Here is a 16,899-nt window from a genome sequence, read left to right on the forward strand (position 1 = left end):
GTCAAAAAGGTTTTTCCCTTATCCAATTCTCTATTGATGTTGTAGGAGTATGTCAAGCAAAAATAAAAGAGGAAAGGTGGCTCAACCATGGCTTACAAAATAAATTCAGGATACTATTAAAACCAAAGAGGAAACATACAAAATTGGCAGAAAAAGCAGCAAGCCTGAGGATTGGGAACAATTTTTTTTAATTTTCAAATTAAGTGGCAATTTAGTGTGGCCAATCCGTCTACCCTGCACATCTTTAGATTGCGGGGGTGAGACCCACACAGACACGGGGAAAATGTGCAAACTCCACACAGCCAGTGACCCAGAGCCGGGATTGAACCTGGTTCCTCAGCCCTGTGAGGAAACAGTGCTGAGGGAACAATTTAGAATTCAGCAGAAGAGGATGTTGTTTGTGGGGATTCCGCAATGGTAATGCCAAGGGCTGAAGGTTAGATCCTCTCTTGTAGGAGATGGTCATTGCCTGGCACTTGTGTGGTATGAATGTAATTTGCTACTTGTCAGCCCAAGCCTGGATATTGTCCAGGTCTTGCTGCATTTGGACATGGACTGCTTCATTATCTGAGGAGTCACGAATGGTGCTGAACATTGTTTAGTCATCCGCAAACATCCCTCCTTCGGATCTTATGATGGAAGGGAGGTCAGAAGCAGCTGAAGAAGGTAGCTGTTGCCATTATACAAAAAGAAAATATACATTAAATAGACAGTTCCCCCACCTGAGCCCCCCCCCCCCCTCCCCCCCCCCCCCCCCCCCACCCCAATTTCTGCTGCTGCTGACATTTTACCACTCCCCGAGAAAGTCAAGGAAAGGTTGCCACCACCGGGAGAACCCCAGCAAGGACCCTCTCAAGGCAAACTTTATTCGCTCCATGCTGAGGAACCCAGCCATGTCACTAACCCAGGCCTCCACACCCTGGGGGGGGGGGGGGGGGGGGGTGGTTCGAGTCTCTCCACATTAACAAGATCCATCTCCGGGCAACCAGGGAGGCAAAGGCCAACACCTCAGCCTCTTTCGCTTCCTGCACCCCCGGATCCTCTGACATCCCAAAGATCGCTATTGTTGGACTCGGCTTCACCCTTGTGTCCAAAATCTTGGACATAGCCCTCGCAAAGCCCTGCCAGAATTCTTCCACTCCTCACCTCCTCCCACTTGCCCTTCAGTTCCTCCATTGAGGCTTCCTCCGCCTCTTGCAGCTCTCGGTAGATGTCCGACACCTTCCCCTCTCCTACCCAGATGCCAGACACCACCCTGTCCTGTATCCTTCGAAATGTCCCGACCTGTTTTTCCCCAGGGTAGGCTGAACTTCTCCTCTAGCGCCGTCAAGCTAGGGAAAGTCCGATCTATAAACAGGTCTTCCATCCTTCTAATGCCGGCCCTATGCCAGCCTTGAAACCCCCCGTCTATCCTGTCCGGAGCAAATCTAAGGTTGTTACGTATCGGGGGTCCAAACTGAGGCTCCCTCCTCCATCCTGTGCCTTCTCCACTGACCCCAGACCCTCAGTGCCGCCGTCACCACCGGGCTTGTGGTGTATTGTGCCGGCGAGAACGGCAGCGGTGCCATTACTAGTGCCCCTAGGCTGGTGCCTTTGCATGATTCCGCCTCTAGCCGCCCCCCTCCCCCCACCGACTGCGCTCCAAAAACAGCCTTTTAACTCGCGGGGTCACACAAATCCCGTAATTATCCTGTTCACCCGCTTGAAGGAGGATTTGGGGATGAAGATGGGAAGGCACTGAAAAACAAACAGGAATCTGGGGAGGACCGTCATCTTCACAGTCGCCACCCTTCCCGCCAGGGAAAGCGGGAGCATATCCCACCTTTTAAAGTCTCCCTCCATCTGCTCTACAAGCCGAGATAGATTGAACCTGTGGAGGGCATCCCAGTTTCTAGCCACCTGTATACCTAGGTAACGAAAACTTCTCTCCACCATCTTGAGCGGGAGCTCCCCCAGTCTCTCCTCCTGACCCCTAGCGTGGATTACAAATAGCTCACTTTTCCCCACGTTCAACTTGTATCCCAAGAAGATCGGGGGAGTGAGGAATAAGGAAGACAATATGGTCTTGGGCCCAGAGAAGATCAATGAAGTCTTCAAGGAGTTTTATTGTAAACTGTCGGAGTCAGAACCCCCGAGGGGAGGGGAAGGGATGAAGACCCGGGGCCTTGCCCGACTGCATACTTGCTAGGCCCTTAACTATCTCCTCCAACTCAATCGGAGCCCCCAGTCCCTCCACCAGATCTTCGTCCACCCTTGGGAACCTCAATTGATCCATAAAGCTCCCAAAGTCCCTTAGGATCTGCATGACCTCCTCCATCCTCTCTATCGGGTCCGAAATATACAATAGCAGGTCGTCTGCGTAGAGTGAAACCTGGTGCTCCTCCCCCCCACCCCCGGACCAGCCCGCTCCTGTTCCTTGAAGTCGTCAGCGCTATGGCCAATGGCTCAATTGCCAGGGCAAATAGTAGCAGGGATAGGGGGCACCCCTGCCTCATCCCTCAACGCAGTCTAAAATACTCCGACCTCAGCCGGTTCATGGATACACTTGCTATGGGGGCCTGATACAGTAGCTTGACCCACCCTATGAATCCCTCACCAAATCCAAACCTACCTAATACTTCCCAAAGGTACTCCCATTCCATCCTGTCAAAGGATTTCTCTGCATCCACTGAAGCGACTACTTCTGCATCTCCTCCTTCTGAGGGCATCATAATAATATTCAAGCGCCTCCTCACATTTGTGTTCAGTTGTCTGCCCTTGACAAACCCGCCTGGTCCTCCTCAATCACTCCCGGGACGCAGTCCTCTATTCTGGTTGCCAAAATTTTTGCCAGCAGTTTGGCATCCACATTCAGGAGCGATATCGGCCTGTAGGACCCACAGTGAAGCGCATCCTTCTCCCTCTTCAAAATGAGCGAGATCAATGCCTGCGACATCGTCGGGGGCAGGGTTCCTCTCTCCTTTGCCTCGTTAAAGGTTCTTAGCAGGAGTGGGCTCAGTAGCTCCGAGAATTTCTTATAAAATTCTACAGGGAAGCCATCCGGACCCGGGGCCTTGCCCGACTGCATACTTGCTAGGCCCTTAACTATCTCCTCCAACTCAATCGGAGCCCCCAGTCCCTCCACCAGATCTTCGTCCACCCTTGGGAACCTCAATTGATCCATAAATTGCTTCATCCCTTCCCCTCCCCTCCCCTCGGGGGTTCTGACTCCGGCAGTTTACAATAAAACTCCTTGAAGACTTCATTGATCTTCTCTGGGCCCAAGACCATATTGTCTTCCTTATTCCTCACTCCCCCGATCTCCCTGGCCGCCTCTCTCCTGCGAAATTGGTGTGCCAGCATCCTACTTGCTTTCTCCCCATACTCATAGACTGTCCCCTTCACCTTCCTCAGCTGTGCCTCCGCCTTCCCAGTAGTCAGCAAATCGAAATTCGCCTGCAATCTCCGGCGCTCCTTCAGCAGCCCTTCCTCGGGGATCTCCGCGTACTTCTTGTCTACTCTAAATATCTCTCCCACCAGCCTCTCCCTCTCCGCCCTCTCCCTGTGGGACCTAATAGAAATTAATTCCCCTCTAATAACTGCCTTCATAGCCTCCCAGACCGTTGTTGGTTACCTCCCGTGTCATTTGTTGTCACATAGTTTTGGATGCTCCTCCTTATCCACCCACACATCTCTTCATCCGCTAGCAGTCCCACATCCACCCTCCAGAGGGGGCGCTGCCCTCGCTCCGCCCCCAGTCGCAAGTCCACCCAGTGCGGGGCATTGATCGAGACCGCAATGACCGAATACGCGACCCCCTCCACCTTCGGGATTAACGTCCTGCTCAACACAAAAAAGTCAATCCGCGATTAGACTTTGTGGACGTAGGAGAAAAAGGAGAACTCCTTCGTCCTTGGCCGTGCAAATCTCCATGGGTCCACGCCCCCCATCTGATCCATGAACTGCCTCAGGACCCTGCCGGTCTTTTTCCCGACCTGGAGTTAGACCGGTCCAGTGCCGGATCCAGGACAATGTTAAAATCACCCCCCATGATCAAGTTACTTGACTCCAAGTCTGGGATTTTACCCAACATGCGCCTCATGAATTCCACGTCATCCCAGTTCGGAGCATAGACGTTCACTAACACCACTCGAGCCCCCTGCAGCTTGCCATTCACCATTACGTACCTGCCCCCCCCCCCCCCCCCCCCCCCCCCCTGTCCGCCACAATACTCCCTGCCTCGAATGCCACCCGTTTACTAACCAGAAGTGCCACCCTCTGGTCTTCGGGTCCAGCCCCGAATAGAACACCTGGCCCACCCATCCCCTCCTTAACCTCGTTTGGTCAGCGAGTTTTAAGTGCGTCTCCTGTAGCATGGCCACGTCTGCCTTTAATCCCTTTAAATGCGAGAACACGCGGGCCCTTTTGACCGGCCCGTTCAGACCCCTCACATTCCACATGATCAGCCTGGACAGGGGGGGTGGGGGGGGGGGGGGGGGAATGTTGACTCCCCCCCCCTCCCTGCTGACTCGCCATCTCCCTCTTTTAGCCAGCCACGTGCCCGCGCCCCCCGCTCGCTCAAGCCCTCCCGCCGGAGGCCCCCCAACCCGACTCTCCATCCGTCCCCAACAGTTGGCTCCCCGTCAGTCAGCAAAGCAGTGCCCCATCCCCCCCAACCCCCCAGTCCCAACCCCCCGTGCCAAGCACCCACTTAGCACTGATTTCCTCCCCATTACGCTTCCGTAAGTCAGCTGACCCCGGCCGCTCCCGCCTCTATCTCGAAACTTACTATTGTCTCCTCCTTCGGGCCCCCAACACCCCTCCCCCACAGGGTAAGAAGGCAAGAGCCATCCACATTCTTCCCGTGCAACGAAAAACACAACCCGGTCGTTACCCCGCGCCCTGAGGGAAACACAGAAAAAAAGAGAAAAACCCCAGAAAAAGAAAAGCGAACAACTTAAATTCTACTGCCAATTTTACATCAGGCCAACAACCGGTTACACATCCCTGCCAGAGTGTTTCACCACGTGCAGCTGCCTCTTAGTTCGAGTCCAGCTTTTCATGTTTAATAAATGTCCTCGCCTCTTCCGGCGTATCAAAGTAATAGTGCCTGTCCTGGTACGTTAGCCAAAGCCTCGCCGGATGCAGGATCCCGAACTTCACCCCTTTGCTGTAGAGGACTGCCTTAGCCTAGTTGAATCCCGCACACCTCTTAGCCAGTTCAGCTCCCAAGTCCTGGTATATGCGAATCTCGCCGTTCTCCCATTTACTGCTCCGCTCCTCCTTTGCCCAACGCAAGATACGCTCCCTGTCTGTGAAGCGGTGGAACCTTATCACCATCACCCTCGGTGGTTCGTTCACCCTAGGCTTCCTCGCAAGGACTCTATGCGCCCCGTCCAGTTCCAAGGGCCGCGGGAAGACCCCCGCGCCCATCAGCGTCCCCAGCATTGAAGTCACATACGTGCTCACGTCCACCACATCCGCACCTTCAGGGAGGCCCAGAATCCGCAGGTTGTGACTCCTGGACCTATACTCGAGGTCATCCAGTCTCTCCTGCCATCTCTTTTGTGTAGGGCCTCGTGCACCTCCACTCTGACCGCCAGGCCCAGGATCTCATCCTCATTATCAGATACCTTTCTCTCCACCTCTTTAATCGACTTCTCCTGGATCTTCTGAGTCTCCACCATCTTTTCACTGGGGGCCTTCATAGGGGCCAGCATCTCCGTCTTCAGCTCTGCGAAGCAGCTTCTCAAAAACTCTTGCTGCTCTCTCGACCACTAGGCCCACGCTGCTTGGTCCGCGGTGGCTGCCATTTTGTCCTCCAGGACCCGCTCCGCTTGCCTCCCCGCAATCGCTCTTTTAACGGCCCCGCTCCTGGTTCCCTCCATGCAGCAGTGGGAGGAACCTCTCCAGCATCCTTTGCCACACCGGGAATCACCGTCAAAGTGCCACTGCCACTCCGTGTAAAGGCCCAAAACTCCGAACACGGCGGGAGCTGCCGTGTGCGCGACCTATTTGGACATGGCTGCTACCGGAAGTGCTGGCTCCTCCATCATTGATGATGAGGATATTTATGGAGCCTCCTCCTCCAGTAAGTTGTTTAATTGTCCACCACCATTCACAGCTGGATGTGGCAGGACTGCAGAGCTCAGATCAGATGTGATCATTGTGGAATCACTGAGCTCTATCTAATATTTGCTGTTTATGATATTTGCCACACGAGTAGTCCTGTGTTGTAGCTTCACCAGGCCAACACCTCATTTTACCTCATGTTGCTCGTGGCATGGTCTCCTGCACTCTTCATTGAACCAGGGTTGATCCACTGGCCTGGTGGTAATGGTAGAGTAGGGGATATGTCAGACCATGATTTGCAGATTTTGGTTGAATACAATCTGCTGCTGCTGATGGCCCACAGCGCTTCATGGATGGCCAGTCTTGAGTTGCCAGATCTGTTTGAAGTCTATCCCATTTCGCACGGTGGTAGTGCCACACAACACAATGGAGGTATACTCAATGTGAAAAAGGGAGTTTGTCTCCACGTGGACTGTGCAGTGATCACTTACTGTCATGAACAGATGCATCTGCAGCAGACAGATTGGTGAGGATGTTTTTCTCTCTTGTTGGTTCCCTCTCCATCTGCTGCAGTGCCAGTTTAACAGCTATGTCCTTTAGGAACCGGCCAGCTCGGATTGTGGTGGGACTAGCAAGCCACTCTTGATGATGGACATTGAAGTCCCCCACCCAGAGCATATTCTGCACCCTTGCCACCCTCAGTGCTTCCTCCTTCATCAGCTGAAGGTGGCCGGTACGTGATAATCAGCAGGAAGTTTCCTTGCCCATGTTTATCCTGAAGCCATGGGGTCCAGAGTTGATGTGGAGGACTCGCAGGGCAACACACTCCCGACCACTGTGCCGCCACCTCTGCTGGGTCTGTCCAGCCGGTGAGACAGGACATACCCAGGAATGATGATCGCGGTGTCTGGGACCTTCTCTGCAAGGTATGATTCTGTGAGTATCATCAAGTCAGGCTGTTGCTTAACTAGTCTGTGAGATAGCTCTTCCAACTTTGGCACAAGCCCCCAGATAGAACATACAATGCAGAAGGAGGCCATTCGGCCCATCGAGTCTGCACCGACCCATTTAAGCCCTCACTTCCACCCTATCCCCGTAACCCAATAACCCCATCTAACGTTTTTTGGTCACTAAGGGTAATTTATCATGGCCAATCCACCTAACCTGCACGTCTTTGGACTGTGGGAGGAAACCGGAGCACACGGAGGAAATCCACGCAGACATGGGGAGAACGTGCAGACTCTGCATACTGACCCAGCCGGAAATCGAACCTGGGACCCTGGCGCTGTGAAGCCACAGTGCTATCCACTTGTACTACCGTGCTGCCCAGTTAGTAAGGAGGTTAGTAAGGACGACTTTGCAAGGTTGGCAGGGCTGGGTTTGCAGTTATCATTTCCGGTGCCTAGTTCGATGCCGGATGGTCCGTCTGGTTTCATTCCTTTTTTGTGTTTTCTTAGTGGGTGAGTGCAATTGAGTGGCTTGCTAGGCCATTTCATAGGGTATTTAACAGTTAATCACATTGCTGTGGTCTGGAGTCACATGTAGGTCAGACCAGGTAAGGATGGCAGATTTCCTTCCTTAAAGGACATTATTGAACCAGATGGGTTTTTACAACAATCAACAATTGTTTCATCGTCATCATGAGACTTTAATTCCAGATATTTTATTGCGTTTAAATTCCATCACTTTTGTGGTCCCCAGATCATTATACTGGGTCTCTGGATTACTATTGCAGCGATAATACCACTATGCCACTGCCTAATGACACAAAACTGGACAGAATTGTGAATTGTGAGAATGCTAGGAAGCTTCAAGGTGATTTAGACAAGTTGAGTGAGTGGGCAAACACATGGCAGATGCAGTACAACATGGCTAAATGCAAAGTTATACACTTCAGTGTGAAAAACAGAAAAGAGTGCTATTTAAATGGTGATATATTGAGAAGTGTGGATGTACAAAGAGATCTGGATGTCCTTGTACATCAGTCAATGAAAGTGGGGAGGCAGGTGCAGCAAGCAATTAAGAAGGCAAATAGTTTGTTGGCCTTCATTGCAAGAGGATTTTAGTTCAGATGTAGGGATGTCTTATTGCAGCTACATAGGGTCTTGGAGTACTGCTTGTAGGTTTGGTATCTCTACCGAAGAAAGGATATACATGCCAGAGAGATAGTGCAGCGAAGGTTCACCCGGATTGGCTGGACTGTCCTATGAGGAGAGATTGGTTCAACTGGGCCAGTATTCACTTGAGTTTAGAAGGATGAGAGATCCGATTGAAACATCTAAAATTCTAACAAGGCCAGACAGACTAGGATATTTTCCCTGGTTGGGGAATCTAGAACCAGGTGACACAGTCTCAGGATATGGGGTGGACCATTTAGGACTGAGATGAGGAAAAATGTCTTCATCTGTGGAATTCTCTACCACTGAAGGCTGTGAAGGCCATGTCACTAAATGCATTCAAGAAAGATTTTTTTTTAGATTTTACTGGCTTAAGAAAGAAGGAATATGGCCTTGAGATAAAGTATTAGCCATGATCATATTGAATGGCAGAGGAAGCACGAAGGGCCAAATGTCCTATTCCTGCTCCTAGTTTCTATGTTTTGTTTGAACAATTGGTTTGAAAATTTGAGCACCAGTCACCAAATGTTGTTAAAACAATTTTAGAGGGCTGACTGGACTAAGGTTACTTTAGTTATCTCAGTATGATGCCTAGACCATTGTTGGTAGCTCCATCTAAATTTGAGAAGACATTTCATAATGCTCTGTATTTTATAAGGAAGATTTGAATTAATGGAATTAATGTCAAATTAACTACCTTGGCTGAAAATGTAGCAGTGGAATGCATGATGCAACAATGAATGGGAGAGCAGCTCAGGAGAAGTTTCCAACAGAATTTAGCAAAGAAAGTTTCCCTTTGTCCTTCAGTTTGAGGTATTGATATGTGGCATGGAGGAAGGAACATTTATATTAAACTAAAATATACAGATGATTGAAAGTTATATGACCAAACAACATGCAATGCAAGGTGTCCCATTTGTTTAACTTAAAGGGCAAAACCAGATGGAGAAATCGGAAGTCATTTAGCAACTAGACAATGTACCCATTTCACTTGTGAACTGCAGTTGGCAAAAGAGAATCAAAACTGGTTTGCAAGAGATTAAAAAATACATATTTTAACCACAGTCTCGTGATACTACTTTTATTTTCTCTTGAGTTGTATATATATTCTTACCAGTTCCTTGCAGCTTCTTTGTTATTTTCACCAAAAAGGAGCAATGAAAGTCCTCGGTCTGTGGAGGCTATCCTTGCCAAAATATCTGCTGTATTTATCAGCACTGTTTCAATACCGGTAACTATCATCTATTCAAAGTAAATAAATTGGTATGATTACCATTACACCTTTACTTCAGAACAAAATAAACTAACCGGCGCAGCATTTTCCACATATAAAACTTTTACAGATTTTTTTTGCAGTTGCTGGTTGCAGACAAATATCGCTTTTTGTGACTTTTTAATAATTGAATTTCTGCCCTTGTCAGGCTGAAGAATGCAAGTGCTGGGAGCGCCATGTTTGACATAATAAGAGTAGATGGATGGTAAATCACTCTCTTCTCTTTCCATTGACAAACCTCAGCAGGATAACACAAGATACTCTCATAATTTCCGACTGAGACTACTAACTTCTGTCAAATTAGAAGACAAGATATAGAAGAATTAGGCCATTCGGCCCATCGTGTCTGCTCCGCCATTCAATTATGTCTGATATGTTCCTCATCCCCATTCTCCTGTCTTCTCCCCAAACAATTTTGTACTGTCCACATTCATTTCTGCATAGAACCATGTTGCAATTTGCCAAATTAATTTCATAAAGGTTCCTGACTATTGATAAAGTCAGGAAATTCACCTTATTAGTTTCACTAATCTCAGAAATGAAAATCACAGCACCAAGCAGTGTTCCTCTATTTCAAAATTAAATACAAATAAAGGATACCACTTTTCTACATTATATTTTGTATTGGCTGCTCCACGGTAATGAAGCAAATTTACTATTGTGCCACATTATTACCAATGCAAGTAAAACAATTACATATCTTAATGATATTGAAAGGTACAGACTTCAGTGTTATATGCCCAGCAATTCAGGCATGTAATTCCTATCCCTGAATAAGGTTACCCCAATATTGGGTCACAGACCTAATTTCCATCGAGTCAGTGAGTCATGTAGTACTGCTGGCAAATAATTGTTGGCCATCAGCTCACTGCTGGCATCACAGTAACCCTCAGGCAAGTGAGTTTGGGTGAGGGTATGACGATCAGTAGCCAAGAAGGCAGAGCAACAGGATGTAAAGAGGTAATTAAAAGCCAGGGAAGATCTGACTAGGGAAGCTGTAACAGCTGGGAGTGGCAAGTGCCATGACTGGCAGTGGGAGGTGGGTACAGGTGTTGAGGGAAGCAGAAGGACAACAACTATTGCTCTCAAAATCATATTCAGCAAGTACAGTGGCCTTCCAGAGGATTGGCACCACACTGTGCTGCACTTGGCGAGACAAACACAAGGATTAAAAAATTGAAAATAAGTACATCAACATCATTTATTCTGTCTGATGGGAATGCCAACCTCCAGGGATCTATCTTATCTAATGTGTTAGGAGGTACACTTCCGGTTGCTGTTTTGGGAGCACAGTCGACCATTTTGTGCCTAAAAAGCAAAATAGAATAGTAACATTTTTGGGAAGTTGAAAATGTTATGGCTACATGCAAGTTAAAAGCATACATCAAAAATGTATAATTATAACTAAAAACCTAAAGCACTGATAAAATTGAATTAAATTACCCCACCTGTTCTCCTTTCAGCAATGTGGATATTGGAAAGAGAAGTGAATCTATAACAATGCTTCTGTAGAGGCATTCAGTAGCACATTCTTTTCGGCCACATAACATGCGCAATACTTCCATCACAAGATTTGCAGGAGCATAAGAATCTAAAAGAAAAGTGTTTGACACATACTTAACAATGCTCAACTGTTGACTTTTCAAAATTTGATGGAAAACCACAGAAGGCCCAGCAGCATTTGAATAGGGAAGAGATGGTTGTCATTTCTAGCAAAGTTCTGACAAATGGATTTCTATTCGAATGATGACCTTGACATTTGATGTAGACACCTTTTGTCAGAACCATTACAGAAAACAATAGAATATCTTCATTTTTCAGATACTGGCAGATCCCATGTGTATTTCTATTTTTATTTCTAATTTTCAATTGCAGTCTTGTTCATTTTGGCCGTATGGAGCTTTAGTAAAATTGTATCACAGTGTTTGGTTATTACCTGTTTGTGTAATATTTCCATTCTGTGCTGATTTTGGGTGTTGATACATCATCCGGATTAACAGTACTAACAAGTCCATTAGAGATACTGGTTCTAGTTTAAAACAAAATATTAGTCAGTTTTTGGAATCAATTTTTGCTGAATACATGGCTCCTGGCTTCAATCCTTATTGCATTGTAGGTAAAGTCACCATAAGCACAGATGACCACAGGATGATTATCACACCTCAGGCAAACTGGCCAGTTTAGCTCAGTTGGCTGGATAGCTGTTTTGTGATGCAGCAGCATGGTTTCAATTCCCATACGGCTGAGGTTATTCATGAAGGCCCACCTTTTCAAGATTGGGACTAGACTCATTGGAATTTGGAAGAATGAGGGGGGATTTGATGGAAATATATAAAATTGTGAAGGGAATAAGATAGAAGCAGGGAAGTTGTTTCCAATGGAGGGTGAAATTAAAACTAGGGGACATAGCCTCAGAATAAGGAGGAGCAGATTTAGGACTGCATTGAGGAGGAACTTCTTCACCCAAAGCGTTGTAAATTTGTGGCATTCCCTGCTCAGTGAAGCTGTTGAAGCTATCTTGTTGGATGTTTCTAAGGCAAAGATAGATAGATTTTTGAACAGCAAAGGAATTAGGGTTGTGGTGAGTGAGCAAGTAAATACAATAAACAAATAATCTTTATTGTCACAAGTAGGCTTTCATTAACACTGCAAAGAAGTTACTGTGAAAAGCCCCTAGTCGCCACATTCCGGCGTCTGTTCGGGTACACCAAAAATTCAGAATTCTCAGCTGGTACTGGAATTGAACCCGCGCTGCTGGCCTTGTTCTGCGTCACAAACCAGCTGTCTAGCCCACTGAGCTAAACCAGCCCTGTTGTGTGGAGCTTTTAAAAGATTAGCTGTGATCTTATTGAATGGTGGAGCAAGCTCAAGGGCCAAATGGCCTACTCCTGCTCCTAGTTTTTATGTTCTTGCCCTTCACCAGAGGTGTGGTGATCCTCAGGTTAAATCACCACCGGTCAGCTCTCACTCTCCAAGGGGAAAGCAGCCTGATTGCATCATGTATGAGTAACCCATCACAAGAAATGCATATAAAAGTTGTTCATTGGAACCTTGCCCGAAAGGCAAGACTTTCTGGACAATCTATGCATCAGAATAGTATTTAAGTTAATACGATCATCAATTCTGATGAGAATTTCAGAGGTCACAGCAGTATTCATAAAAGGGAGGATGATATGAAAGGAAGAGAAATAGGGAATTCAAACAAGGTATTTTACACAATTAAATATGCAGTGTACAGTTACCAATTTCTGGTAAACAAATAAAGTGGTTGGATTTAAAATTAAAAAGAAAATATTTTCAGCATGATAGGCATTGAAGTTTCACTTCTTCTGGATAATTATGTATTTTGTTGTTTCCTGGCTGCAAAAGCATATTTCATTGTTCTCTTTAGTGCTTGCCTTTAACTCTAATTTTGCTCCAACCTAGAAATTTAGGAATGTAAGGTGGAAAAAAAGCTTCAGTGTGTAAAACATTTACTTGGTGCTTCCACTGGAACAAACATCTTTTGACAGAACTGCAGCATGCCAGGGCTGAAAGGAATCTACTCTAAGATGTCAGTACAATAATGCCCAATTTGAGCTCAGTGCTTTGTTAGGGAACAACAATTCTGATGTTTTATCTCTCAGCAGGTTCCTTATGCTCTCCAACACTTCTGCTCAGGTTCACAGAACAGGTGCGTACTGATAGTGACAGTATTTTTGATCCGTGCCTCGATAGCTTCCCATGGTAATGCAGCTCTGCTGTAGAAAGTGTGTTGGCGTGCTGAGATGCAGTACTCTGAAACCTCAACCTAAACTCCTTTGGGACATGCCGCTAAAGATATGCGAAGTATGACTGATTTTCAGCAAATTTTTCTGCAGGCTTCAAATGTATTCTTTCAAAAACAAGGAGCACATACGTTTATATTGGGAGAATGGCCTCAGAGCCCTGAAATGGGTTCTGTGCTTGGCACCGAACAGAGCGCGATGCTGCAAGCCCCCTGCAGGTGATGAAATCTGTTCAGGCATTCGCCGGGCATTTAAATATGCTGCGTCCAGATAAATCCAGATTCTCCAGACTCCCTGTATTCCCCCCCCACCACTAGCGTGATGCAAGGCCACGGGGATCACTACCAGAGGCCGGATGTGATTACTATGCTGAGCGGCGAGGCAGGGGGGAGCAGTGTTAGTTTGCCACTGCCAGGGCCTGAGGTTTGCACTGCCAAGGAGCAGGGCCTTAAGGGGGAGGGGGGGGGGGGGGGGGGGGGGGGGGCAGGGCCATGAAGGGGGGGTTGGGAATTTGGTGGACCCATAATGGGGTGTTCACTTATCAGGGTAGGAGGGGGCTGGTACCAGCGATGGTGTAGGGACGTGCCTGATGCCGGCTTCGTTGGGGGGAGGCTGAGGTGGAGAGGTTTTTGCCAGCAAGAAGGGTTCAGGGTCTGATGGGAGACCCTTTGGTTCCTGATGAGAGGAGGGACCGCACGTCACTCAAGCCCAGGTGCCTGCAATGTTTGGGAAGGGTGGTTGGGGGTAGGGCTGTGCTTTCACTTTGAGATCAGGGCATTCTCTGTGAAGCTGAAACTTGCATCTTTGGGTCCCACATCACTTTTTTGGTGGGTGTCATCCCCGACTCCAAATAAATGACTATGTGTGTGAATTGCGATGGGAATCACGCGAGCACAGCCTGCGTGATTGGCACCGGTTTTCCCACCTGTAATAACACTTTGGGCAGGATTTACTGGCTGTTCACAACGGTGGGAAATTCCAGTCCCACGCCGGCGCACGGGTTTCCCAGCAACGAGGGGCGCTGTCAACGTGATTTCCGCCTCCACCACCGCAAAACATGCTGGCTGGTCGGAAATCCCCGCCCATAGTCATTTTTGGGAGAATACGATCTACAATCTGCAAAATTTTTACTTTTGAAAAGATTCGCTCATTTCTTAAGTAAAATATTTTTCTCCTTAACCAATTGACAGGAAAAATACACCATGTGCTCCAGAAACAGAATCAACTAAAAATGGATACACACAAAGACCAATCAGCATCTGTGAGAAGAACAGGTAGTATCATCAGAAAAATAAGAGATGGGCAGGCCTGTTAATAATATGGATAAAAGAGGAAGGAAAGGTCACAAAGAAGCAGAAGAATTACCGGTTTACTAATTGCTGGATGATGCATCATATCATCAAATAAGGACTACTTGTGTGCCAAACAGCATAAGCAGCAAGTAATAAGACAAGATCTATGTTTCCACAACGAACGCGTCAGATCCAGGCTCTGCAGTCCTGCCACATCCAGTCATATATGGTGGTGGACAATTAAACAACTTAATGGAGGAGGAGGCTCCACAAATGTCCCCATCCTCAATGATCCTCACCTGAGAAAGGAGCTGCGCTCCGAAAGCTCGTGTTTGAAACAAACCTCTTGGACTTTAACCTGGTGTTGTAAGAATCCTTACTGTGCTCACCCCAGTCCAACGCCGGCATCTCCACATCATCCTCAATGATGGAAGAGCCCAGCTCATATGTGCAAAAAGAGATGGCAGAGGCATTCACACCAATCTTCAGCCATAAGTGCCGAGTGGATGATCCATCTCGGTCTCCTTCAGTGTTCCCCACCATCACAGATTCAGTCTTCAGCCAATATGATTCAGTCTACGTGATATCAAGAAACGGCTGAAGGCACTGGATATTGCAAAGGTCTTGGGCCCTGACAATCTTCTGGCAATGGTGCTGAAGACTTGTGCTTCAGAACTTGTCACATCCTTAGCCAAGCTGTTCCAGTACAGCTACAACAGTGACATCTACCCGGCAATGTGGAAAATTACCCAGGTGTGTCCTGTACACATGAAATAGGACAAATCCAATCCAGCAATTACTGCTCTATCAGTCAACCCTCCATCAATAGCAAAGTGATGGAAGGAGTCATCAACAGTGCTATCAAGCGGCACTTACTCAGCAATAACCTGTTCATGGAGGCTCAGTTGAGTTCTGCCGGGGCCACTCAGCTCCAGACCTCACTTCAGCCTTGGTTCAACCATTGACAAAAGAGCTGAATGTCAGAGGTGAGGCGAAGGACTGCCTTTGACATCGAGGCAGCATTTGATCAAGTATGGCATTGAGGAACCCCAGCTAAACTGGAGTCAATGGGAATCAGGGGGAAACTCTCCACTGGTTGGAGTCATACCTGGCACAAAGGAAGATGGTGTAGTGGTTGGAGGTCAATCATCTCAGCTCCAGGACATCACTGCAGTGTCAGGGTTGTATCCTATGTACAGCCATCTTCAGCTGCTTCATCAATGGCCTCTCTGCCATCAGAAGTGAAGATGTTTGCAGATGACTGCACAATTTTTAGCTCCATTTGCAATTCCTCAGATAATGAAGCAGTCCATTTCTAAATGCAGTAAGACCTGGACACTATCTCGGCTTGAGCTGATAAGTGGCAAGTTACATTCACGCCACACAAGTAGCCAGGTAATAACCATCAACTACAAGAGAAGATCTCACCATTGCCCCTTGGCATTACCATCGCTGAATCCCCAGAAACAACATCCTAGTGGTTACCATTGATCAGAAACTGAACTGGATGAGCCATATTAATACTGGGGCTTCCAATAAGGTACCAAAGGTTAGGAATCCTACCGCAAGTAACTCATCTCCTGATCCAAAACCGGTTCACCATCCACAAGGTACAAGTCAAGAATGTAATGGAATACTCTCACTTGTCTGGATGAGTGCAGCTCCAACGACACTCCGGAAGCTCGACTCCATCCAGGACAAAGCAGTCCGCTTGATTGCTCCCCTTTCCACAAACAGTCACAGCCGTGTGTACCATCTACAAGATGCACTGCAGTACTCACTAAGGTTCCTTAGACGGCACCTTCCAAACCCACGACCAATACCATCGAGAAGGACAAGAGCAGCAGTTCCCTGGGAACCACATTACCTTGATGTTCCCCTCCAAGTCAGTCACCATCCTGACTTGGAAATATATCGCCGTTCCTTCATTGTCGCTCGGTCAAAATCCTGGAACCCCCTCCCCAACAGCTCATTGGATGTACCTACACGTCAGGGACTGCAGAAGTTCAAGGAGGCAACTCATCACCACCTTCCGAAGGGCAACTACGGATGGAAAATAAATATTGGCCTAACCAGCAAAGCCCACATCCCGTAAGTGAATTTAAAAAAAGACTACCCCCCACTGAGCACTCCGAAAATGATGAATGTGATGTGATTTGCAGTTACTGAAAAAAAAAATTCTTAGAACCACCATCTATGCTCAGCCAATTAGCTTTATTACCATCTTTGCTCTCTGCTTTATAAAAGAGTGTGTTAAAAGATTAACTTTCAATGCTTAATCCTGCACAAATACTATCAATGCCATTACTCATCTCAAGCCACTAACTGAGACTGAACCTGACTGTTCATAAACTTGCATCCTATTTTAAGCCCAAATTGAGTTTGTGACTCCATATCCT

At 47.4% G+C, this 16,899-nt stretch overlaps 1 protein-coding gene across 1 annotated transcript in view; it reads right to left on the reverse strand.

Moving 5' to 3' along the window:
- Positions 1 to 16,899, reverse strand: part of tbc1d32 (TBC1 domain family, member 32) — a 348,975-nt gene that overhangs the window by 221,832 nt on the left and 110,244 nt on the right. The window contains 3 exon segments of the mRNA XM_038799703.1: positions 9,283 to 9,410; positions 10,890 to 11,032; positions 11,378 to 11,470. Coding sequence (XP_038655631.1) covers positions 9,283 to 9,410; positions 10,890 to 11,032; positions 11,378 to 11,470 — 364 coding nt within the window.

Source organism: Scyliorhinus canicula, chromosome 6 (genome assembly GCF_902713615.1).
Source record: "Scyliorhinus canicula chromosome 6, sScyCan1.1, whole genome shotgun sequence".
NCBI lineage: Eukaryota > Metazoa > Chordata > Chondrichthyes > Carcharhiniformes > Scyliorhinidae > Scyliorhinus > Scyliorhinus canicula.